Raw genomic sequence first — 11106 nt, forward strand, 5'->3', positions numbered from 1 at the left:
TTTTTCAGCAGGGTAATGATACCCATACTGTGCTGCACATTATTGGCAATATTGAGCTGAAGCTTGACTTTGCAAATTTAAAATCGCAAATCAAATCGCAATATCTGTAAAAAAAAAAATAGCAATTTGACATTTTCCCCCAAATTGCACAGCCCTAGTGTGCATGCATTTATGTGTGTGCATACGTGAGCGTATAATGTTGGATAATAATAATAATAAAATAAAAATAAAAAAAAATATATATATATATATATATATATATATATACTATAATATTTGTGTATGAGTGTGCATACATTTATGTGTGTGGCTGTGTGCATAAATACACACATGAGCGTGTAATGGCCAAATAATTAATAATAGAAAATAATTCCATTTATTCCTATAATTATTTACAGATAGAACACAGTGAGGCAGAGGTCGGATGCGGCAAGTACATCAACATGGTGCTGCTGGTGACCAAACAAGGGTCACTGTGAACCATCCAGCTGAAGATGCTGAACCTGGCGATCCTGAGTGGCATGAAATGAACTGGCAGCCAAAAAACCTTCCCTTCACTGAGAATCCTGGGCCTGTCGGCGATGCTGCTGCTCTTGAGTCAGAATAGCCTGTAGACTTTGAGTTGTTAATTTCTGATGTACTGATTCAGAACATTGTTGATCAGACCTACCTGTATGCAGATCAGTGTATTCAAGCTATGGATGATACTTCACAGCATGCTAGAAGTCATGCATTGAAGCCTGTTAAAGTTTCATAAATGAAAACCTTCCTGGGGCACTTTTTTTCTCACTGGTATCATTCATAAGCCTGAACTTGATATGTACTGGTCTGCAGATGACATGTTAGCTACCCCCTACTTCAACAAGGTCATGCCTCGCAACAGGTTTGAAATCATATGGAGATTTCTTCACTTCAGTGAAATACAGTAAGGCCCAGTCTTGTATCACCATGTCCAAATTCTGCGAAATGTATCAGCCCAACTTAAACATTTGCATAGATGAGGGGATGCTTCTGTGGCATGGGCGCCTAGCTTTCAGGGTGTACAATCCCCAGAAACCTTTCAAATATGGAATAAAATCCTACATCTTGTGCGATTCCGAGACAGGATACTGTTTTTACATGAAGCCCTATTGTGGAGAAAGCGCTGCACTGGAAGACACAGTTGTCTCTTTTCTTGATCGCCAAGTAGGTCATGGCTACAGATTGTTTATGGATCTGTACCACTGTGTGAGCGCCTACTTGATATGAAAACCGATGTCTGTGGTACAATTAGGAAAAACCGGTGAACCACCGGTCAATCGAGATGTCAGAAATGCTGACCTTCAGATTGGGGAAACAATCATGCGTCACAACGAAAATCTGATGGTCTTGGTGTGGCGAGACAAGCAACCAGTGAAAATGGTTACAAAATTCCATCAGAACAACATGAAACGTGTTGAGGTATGGAAGAGAGGCCACCAAGAAAAAGTTGCAAAGCAAAAACCAGCATGCATTGTGGAATACAATAATGCAATGAATGGCATTGACAAACTAGACCAAAACATTGTGTACTACCCTTTTGTCAGGAATTCACACAAGTGGGCGAAGAAATTTGTCACGTATCTGTTTCAGATCAGTTTGTTCAACGCTTTTGTCATTTACAAAGTGAAAAACCCACAGGGTAAGTGTAACACTCTCCTCATTCATCCAGAGTGTTATAAAATCATGGACCAGCCAAGACTATGCTGGTGGTGGGGAATAAAATGATGACCATCCAACTGAAAACACTCCAAGAGCACCACACATCACTGACCCAAGAAACGTGCTGAATGACAGTTTTGCTGTTCATTAACTTGTTCCAATCCTGCCCACTCCCAAAAAGCAACACCCAACCAGAGGATGCAGAGTTTGTGTACTTGAGGAGACCACGTTCTGCTGCAAAAGTTGTGCCGTCACCTTGTATCCTGGAAAATGTTACTCTGTGTACCACTCAAAAGCAACTTACAGTGCCTAAAGTTATATTTATTTTACATTTATTTCAATTTTTTTTCTTTTTGAAGGAAATGACATCTGAATGTATTCTGCTTGAAAATGCACTCCTTTGATAAACATGCTTTTTTCCCCTCAGCTTTTTGTTTAGAATGTTGTTTGACAAAACCAACCTATGTTCAAGTGGTGATTTAAAAAAAAAAAAAATCATGCGTCACAACGAAAATCTGATGGTCTTGGTGTGGCGAGACAAGCAACCAGTGAAAATGGTTACAAAATTCCATCAGAACAACATGAAACGTGTTGAGGTATGGAAGAGAGGCCACCAAGAAAAAGTTGCAAAGCAAAAACCAGCATGCATTGTGGAATACAATAATGCAATGAATGGCATTGACAAACTAGACCAAAACATTGTGTACTACCCTTTTGTCAGGAATTCACACAAGTGTGCAAAGAAATTTGTCACGTATCTGTTTCAGATCAGTTTGTTCAACGCTTTTGTCATTTACAAAGTGAAAAATCCACAGGGTAAGTGTAACACTCTCCTCATTCATCCAGAGTGTTATAAAATCATGGACCAGCCAAGACTATGCTGGTGGTGGGGAATAAAATGATGACCATCCAACTGAAAACACTCCAAGAGCACCACACAACACTGACCCAAGAAACGTGCTGAATGACAGTTTTGCTGTTCATTAACTTGTTCCAATCCTGCCCACTCCCAAAAAGCAACACCCAACCAGAGGATGCAGAGTTTGTGTACTTGAGGAGACCACGTTCTGCTGCAAAAGTTGTGCCGTCACCTTGTATCCTGGAAAATGTTACTCTGTGTACCACTCAAAAGCAACTTACAGTGCCTAAAGTTATATTTATTTTACATTTATTTCAATTTTTTTTCTTTTTGAAGGAAATGACATCTGAATGTATTCTGCTTGAAAATGCACTCCTTTGATAAACATGCTTTTTTCCCCTCAGCTTTTTGTTTAGAATGTTGTTTGACAAAACCAACCTATGTTCAAGTGGTGATTTAAAAAAAAAAAAAAGCAAATGAAGGTAAAATAAAATGTTTTCTTTTGTTTAAAACCAGAGGCTTGGATCTTTATTTTGATATATAGTATGCTCATATATTCATAGAAGAAAAATATTCTGCCGGTGGCTGGCAACTTAAAAAAAAAAAACGCTGGCGAGAAAGAGTTAACTGTTTTCAGTATTGATAAGTTACTTGAGCACCAAATCAACATATTAGAATAATTTCTGAAGGATCATGTGACACTGAAGGCTGGAGTGATGGCTGCTGAAAATTCAGCCCTTTTAAAAATGAACAGGAGTAAAGTACATTTGAAATATATTAAAATAGAAAAGTTATTTTAAATTGTAATAATATTTGCCAGTATTAGTGTTTTTAAGGTATTTTTGATCAAATAAGCTATTTTACCAGCTTTGTAAATAAGTGACTTCTTTCAAAAACATTTTTAAAAGTGATCTTACCAACCCCAATTTAATGTTGACTTAAACGACACAAAACTCTTAATCTCGTAATAAATTAATGCTTTTCTTTGCAGTGCACTGGAGGGAAAACATGATGGCCAGTCCTCCCCTGAGCGCACAGGCCCTACTTCCCTGGAACAAGCCCCAAACCCATCTGTGACCAGTCAACGGGAGAAGAGAGTTGCTAGACCACCCAAAAAGAAGTTTCAAAAGGCGGGGCTTTACTCTGATGTGTACAAGACTGACGAGTAAGGATGAACACACTCATCAAGCCCGTCTTATCATCTAACTTTCATATACCAGGAAAATAAACTTAACTTCTCTCCATTTCCTCATCAGTCCTCGCAGTCAGCTGCTACAGCTGAAGAAGGAGAAGTTAGAATACACTCCAGGTGAACTTGAGTATGGCCTTTTTCCTGCCCCCATTAATGTTGGTGAGTTTTTCATTTAAACTCAGCTTGCCGTTGTGACCTAATAGTCTGCAGATTTTGACAAGCATCAGTTAATTTAGCACCATTTCTAATTGCAGTTTGGTTGACAGTTTGATTTAGGAATCATTTTTCGACATAACAGTTTTAAAGAGCTATTAGTTCAACAAGTAAGCTCGTGGACTTGCCAGTATACAGCTTTCATTGTCATTCCTAGCTAGTTTATTATGTATGGCCCCATGGGCAATCAGGCTGATTAGTTATGGTTTTTGAGTTATGAGGTGATTAGTTGATTCAATATTGGAATGGTGCAGCCTCAAGTGAAAGGACAAAGAGATTGAATTAATAACTGCAATTTGTCTTCTGTGTTTGTCCAGGGAAATACTTGAGACAGAAACGCATTGATTTCCAGCTGCCTTATGACATCCTGTGGCTTTGGAAACATGATCAGGTAGCTCCTTAAAACCAAATATTTCTCAAAGCTGACAGCTGCTTTTGTCATTTATATTTTTTGCTACAAAATCATTTTATTAATCAGTAATGTGGTCTTGGTTTCCAATAAACATCCTTAAAACAAGATACCTATCTACTTGTAGGATATGTAGTTTATAATCTTTATTATTTTATTATTCTTTATTATTAAGTTTTCAGCGAATGTATTTTTCATTAAGTTCATGTTTCTTTGCTCATTGGCAAATGTTTTTTCCCTTGCTGTAAGCATAAATCTAAAAAAATATAGTAAGGTTTATGCTTCTTTATGAAAAAAATAATTTGCCAAAGCGATAACTTAAATCAACGTAGTTCAGGATGTATTTTCTGAAAACAAGTTTTAATTTCTAAAACGATTTTTTGCAGTTTAATGCCTGATTCTCAGCAAAGATCGTTCTACTAAATGATTAATCTTTGTTCTTTGTAGCTCTACAAGAGACCTGATGTGCCTCTCTACAAGAAGATCAGATCCAGTAAGGAGATTTTCATTAGTTTTTATCACTACCCATAAGCTCTCAACAGCTCTGTAGAGCAGAACATACTTGTGTTTCCATAAATACACTGATTTGACAGGACTGAGAGTTGTTGATTCCTTCATTACTATCCTGCTCTCGTTTTTGCACACTTTGTGTTTTGCGTGCATATGTTTGCAGATGTTTAAGACTAATGCATTAATATTTTCCTTCTTAGATGTCTATGTGGATGTGAAGCCTCTTTCTGGCTATGAAGCCACTACCTGTAACTGCAGGCCACCTGAAGAACACTGCGAGAACGGCTGTCAGGATGACTGTCTAAACAGGTAAGAGGCTTACACCTTCTCTTCTGCTTGCTTATTAATGCAGTTGTAGTTCAAAAAGTGGATCCCATTGGTTTCTCTTCTCTGTCTGTCTCAGGATGATCTTCGCTGAGTGTTCTCCAAGTACATGTCCGTGTGGCGATCAGTGTGATAACCAGCGTATCCAGAGGCATGAGTGGGTGCAGTCCCTCGAACGCTTCCGGGCTGAAGGGAAGGGCTGGGGGATCCGCACCAAGCAGTCCCTACGTGCCAGCCAATTCATCATCGAGTATTTGGGAGAAGTGGTCAGCGAACAGGGGTTCAGGTTAGCCACATTTTGGCTTTAAACAAGAGGAGACACAGACTTCATTTAGTTAAAACGCACAACAGTTTGGTTAATTCCATTATGTGAAGCTCAAATGCTATGTATAAACCTTTTTGGGAATGTAATTTTTGTTTCTTCAGTTTTTATGTTATGTTGGTTATTTTATATATATATATATATATATATATATACAGGTGCATCTCAAATTAAAATGTTGTGGAAAAGTTCATTTATTTCAGTAATTCAACTCAAATTGTGAAACTTGTGTATTAAATCAATTCAATGCACACAGACTGAAGTAGTTTAAGTCTTTGGTTCTTTTAATTGTGATGATTTTGGCTCACATTTAACAAAAACCCACCAATTCACTATCTCAACAAATTAGAATACTTCATAAGACCAATAAAAAACAGCCAGCTTCTTTGGCAATGAATGTTTGTGGCTTACCCTCCTTGTGAAGGGTGTCAATGATTGTCTTCTGGACAACTGTCAGATCAGCAGTCTTCCCCATGATTGTGTAGCCTAGTGAACCAAACTGAGAGACCATTTTGAGGGCTCAGGAAACCTTTGCAGGTGTTTTGTGTTGATTAGCTGATTGGCATGTCACCATATACTAATTTGTTGAGATGAATGGGGTGGGTTTTTGTTAAATGTGAGCCAAAATCATCACAATTAAAAGAACCAAAGACTTAAACTACTTCAGCCTGTGTGCATTGAATTTATTTAATACACGAGTTTCACAATTTGAGTTGAATTACTGAAATAAATGAACTTTTCCACGACATTCAAATTTATTGAGATGCACCTGCGTGTGTGTGTATGTATGTGTGTGTGTATATATATATATATATATATATATATATATTCATTCTAACTAAGAATGTGAGGGTAGCGACCACAGTGCATTATTAAAGGTATAGTTCACTCAAAAATGAAAGTTTGCTGTTAATTTACTCGCCCTCAGGCCATCCCAGATGTAGCTGACTTTTTTTCTGGAGTAGAACAGTAAAGAAGATTTTTAGCTGAAACTGTGGCCCTTGGTGATTCATAAAATGCAAGTCAGCAGCTGCCCGTCTTTGAGAATTGAAAAAAAGCATATCATGGGACACAAAATTAATAGCTGTGGCTCTTGACGATATCAGGGGTTAAAGCAAAAAAAAAATCCTGAGCCTGAACTTTTTCCCGGGGGTTGCGGGGGCGGACACATACCCAGGGTTTTTTGGCAAACAACAAAAAAAAGAACATTATTTGAAAATGATTTTCCTTGAAACTATCTAGTAACGTATCTGCCAATGCCATTATCTGCCTTGACAGGCTCAGACTACAGATTATGGTGGGATATTTGAAACGGCAATACCAAGAAAGTTTACTCATTACAATATGGTGCAAACACATGTAACATTTAGGATGCTCTTGATATCAAGTTTTGCTGGTTAACGTTGTCCTTGACAGGGTACAAAATGACATTACATTTCTGAGATTTTGTTCAAAAGAAATAATGGTAAATTAAATACTAAGAAATTAATATAAAATAGGATATATACAAAGACAGTTTACTACAGAAAACTACAGTTCAGTTCAATTCACAACAACAAAAACATTAAAATGGTCCAAGAACTGGTAACTTAAACAGGGTTCGTACAGATACTGCAAAATAAAATTCCAGGACTTTCAAGGACTTGCACTACTTTTTTGGTTTTCAAGGACTAAAATCAGATCTCACTTATCAATCATTATTGTTATTATCTTTCAAATTCTAATAAATAAATAAATAAAATAAAACTAAATAGTACAAATAAAGTGTGGCACATGCAAAGAATGCAATGACTGTGGCAACTTTAACATTTGAAAGGATACTATGGCAAAGTTATCGCTTTCCTTATTCAAAATGATTTTTTTCATGAATATATGATTGACCTGAAGAATGAAAGCTATATCATACACTTGGAAAATTATGAGCTTTATCATGCTCATAGACACTAGGGGTGTGACAATACACTTAGCTCACAAGGTGAGACAAAATGCAGATACTTGATTCACTAGAACGAGACAATGTTTTAATACTTTAAGAAATTAAAGACAAAATATTTGTCTTTTAATCACAAAAAGTAAAACCATGCAGTTGTATTTTTTTTTATATACTTTATTTTTTGACAGATTTTGCTTTAGAACACACAAACCGAAAACGTAAACCAAAATATCTACCACAAGACACTCGGGTTCACAGAGAAAAAAGCAGAAAGAAAATTTAACAATTAACGACAACAGTTACATGAGGTCTTACAAGAAATCAAGAACCGCATAGTACAGATAGAAGTTGAGGTGCACTTTGGAAGTCTAGCTATTGCTTGTTCGCAGTATATAACAATCCCATTTCCTCCAATAATTTTCCCCTTTTTTTTCTGTAACCATAGGGAGAAGGTCATTTTTTCCATAGAACATATTTGACTGACAATATTTAGGAGAAGATCCATATCGGGTGGGCTTCTCTTAAGCCAACATTTAGTAACTGCTTTCTTGCATACAACTAAAAAAATCTTTAAGAGATCCCTAGAAACATAGTCGGAAATTACACATCTATGTTAAAGCCTATTACCCTTGATATTAATTGCCCTGCCCTTTCCCAAAAATACTGAATATGTGGACATAACCAAAAAATGTGGGCAGAGTCTGCTTGTACAGAACCACACTCCCTCCAGCAAGGGTGCTGTTTCCCAGAGAACTTAAATTTTTGCATAGGGGTTATAAAAAATCTGATCAAACATTTCCACCCAAAATCTCTCCAGATTAATGAATATGAGTTTTCCATGCAAGAAGCCATACGTCTTCTGATATTTCCTCCCTCGTGTCTTTCTCCCATCGCTGTCTGATATATTCCGTATAATTTTTATTCATTGAAGAGATAACACTATACAGTTTGCCTATGACCCCTTTGATATTTTTAAGTTATCCAAATCCCCGTTTGATATAATTTTACAGAGGACAGTAATACAATGAGATGCCTAAGTCTTATATCTGTGGTCATGCAAAGCTGGAGTAAAGTGTGGATCATAGGCCGGCTAGTTCAATACTTTTACCTCCCTTTGAAGCTTAAAACGTTTAACCACCTCCGTCCACAGCTTGACAGAGTGGCCCACACATTGATTCTGTATTAGATGTATATCATTTACTTGCTCTATGCATCCTAGAACCGATTGTATAGGAGTGTCCATCAAAGACAATTCTATATCCTTCCATTTTGCTATTTAGAAATATGTTGTTGTATTCTCCTGTGTTGGCATAGGTTTAAATGATTTACGTTACAAATCAAGTGAGTTTTCCCAGATGAACATTAAGCAACCCAAACTCACCGCATATGCAGAGGAGGAGTTCAGCCCCTTTTACACGTAGAGTAAATTATCGTTAAGAGATCATGTGTGAACAGGACCTTTTCAAAAATACAGGTAAATGCATTCTGGCAATCATATCGTTCTTATGGAGATGACATGATTACTCTGAGCTGTTTACAAAGCTCCGCTGCTTTTTCTAAGCAACCCAAACTCACCGCATATGCAGAGGAGGAGTTCAGCCCCTTTTACACATAGAGTAAATTATCGTTAAGAGATCATGTGTGAACAGGACCTTTTCAAAAATACAGGTAAATGCATTCTGGCAATCATATCGTTCTTATGGAGATGACATGATTACTCTGAGCTGTTTACAAAGCTCCGCTGCTTTTTTAATAGCTTTTCTATGTAAATATGTCGCTAGATGGAAATCTTTGACCATTGCGCCTCGCAGCTTTTTCAATGTGTCACGCTCGAGACCCAGACTTCTTTTCTATTCATCAGCTGTGACTCTGCAATTGGATACTATTATGCGCGTCTCGTGTTTATAAGAGCAAAAACTTCTGATTGGCTAGTAATGTTAGTTTGGTTGAGAGTGAAAGCTGTGTTCCTCTCATACATTGGTAGGCGAACTCATGAACTCGAACGTGATATCAACAAGTGTTTTTAAATGTAGGACAACTATCTTTTTTTTCCCGCAGCCACACACCGGAGATCCGGCATGGTGCCGGAAAACTTTAAGCCCTGCGATATATTGAGGTGTTATGAAGCAAAACAATTGGTCTGTGCAAGAAAATGATAATTATTTACAGCATTATTACCTGCAATCCATAGCCTCAGACAATGGGAAATCACATTCTTTTTTGTGAACTGGTTCTTTCGGACAGTTTGTTTTAATGAACTGGTTCAATTCACTAATTTGTTTATATAATCACGCAATGATGTAACGTATACCAAGGCTCAACAATAAGGACTGCCCGATGGCCCGGGGCCAGCATGAAAGACGTTCGGGACAGTAGACGGATTTGTCACTTGCCCGATCAGGCTACTGCAGCGTCGGCACGACATTTTATCATTTGCATGTGTTTTTAAGGCTTGTTAATTTAAAAATTCAAGCGATTTAAAAAGCATTTGGGTTCGATAGACAACTCCTTTCAGTACTTGCACAGACAGCTGCGTCTCTGACACGCGCGAGCCGCCTGAACGGGCAAATACATACAAAAGTATGTCAAAATACCCGTCCTGGCAAGTAACTTTGTAGCTTTAACAATGAACGGACACAAAGAGGAGAAAATACTGTAGCAGGCAGAACAAGATCACTGTTCACGATGCGAGAAATATAGGACGAAAATCCAAATATTGTATTTTATGAATGTGTTTCTGAGGGGAACGGAACTGACTGTTTTCAGAAATGGCATTTTCTTTTCATTTTGTCTCCGTATAATGCATTTAAATTAGTGTTAATACGCAGTGCTGCTATGTTTACAGTGGTAACCAAGGAAACGCTGTATCACTGTACCGTACCATAAGCGCCGCCTGCTTTCAGAGAGTGAATCTGCGTCTCATTCAGCCCACCTGCTGTTTCTGTTTCATACCGATGTTTTCTGTAGCATTATTTCACATAGCTAAAGTCAGGTTATTCTGTTTTTGCTTCAGATTTTGAAATTATACAGTCTAATATAAATCAAACATTGCACTTTTTTTTCAATTCATGATTAAAATGCAGTGGTTGGCTCTCATTTCAAATAGCTATGAAAAATCAAAGTGCAACACAGAATGAAGAATATGCAAATGGTATTTTATATGTGTTTTTTTTTCAATTTCTGTACCTGAACATCTACAAACATAAAAACCTAAAGCATTTAATTTCTATTTTTGTGCTATAATAATTGATAATTGCCTATATTTAATTGTGCTATTACTTGTAATTTGTTCATTTGTTCTTATTTACTGGCTGTCACTTGTCTTTAATAATGTTTAAACTTTACAGTGGTAACCAAGGAAACGCTGTATCACTGTACCGTACCATAAGCGCCACCTGCTTTCAGAGAGTGAATCTGCGTCTCATTCAGCCCACCTGCTGTTTATATGTGATTTTTTTTCAATTTCTGTACCTGAACATCTACAAACATAAAAACCTAAAGCATTTAATTTCTATTTTTGTGCTATAATAATTGATAATTGCCTATATTTAATTGTGCTATTACTTGTAATTTGTTCATTTGTTCTTATTTACTGGCTGTCACTTGTCTTTAATAATGTTTAAACTTTATATTTATGTTTATTTTTGGCTAGTGATTTTTGCTG

The 11106-nt window shown here is 37.0% G+C and overlaps 1 protein-coding gene across 6 annotated transcripts in view; it reads left to right on the forward strand.

Annotated features, from left to right (window-relative positions):
• The window catches only part of LOC107599509 (histone-lysine N-methyltransferase ASH1L-like), a 54633-nt gene that overhangs the window by 23221 nt on the left and 20306 nt on the right, over positions 1-11106 (forward strand). For all 6 annotated transcript variants that reach the window (XM_016291120.1, XM_016291118.1, XM_016291122.1 and 3 more), the window contains 6 exons: positions 3531-3704; positions 3796-3890; positions 4262-4335; positions 4801-4846; positions 5064-5172; positions 5267-5473. In XM_016291120.1, coding sequence (XP_016146606.1) covers positions 3531-3704; positions 3796-3890; positions 4262-4335; positions 4801-4846; positions 5064-5172; positions 5267-5473 — 705 coding nt within the window. The remainder of the gene's footprint in view (positions 1-3530; positions 3705-3795; positions 3891-4261; positions 4336-4800; positions 4847-5063; positions 5173-5266; positions 5474-11106) is intronic.

This window comes from Sinocyclocheilus grahami, unplaced genomic scaffold (assembly GCF_001515645.1).
Source record: "Sinocyclocheilus grahami isolate Dianchi unplaced genomic scaffold, SAMN03320097.WGS_v1.1 scaffold268.1, whole genome shotgun sequence".
NCBI lineage: Eukaryota > Metazoa > Chordata > Actinopteri > Cypriniformes > Cyprinidae > Sinocyclocheilus > Sinocyclocheilus grahami.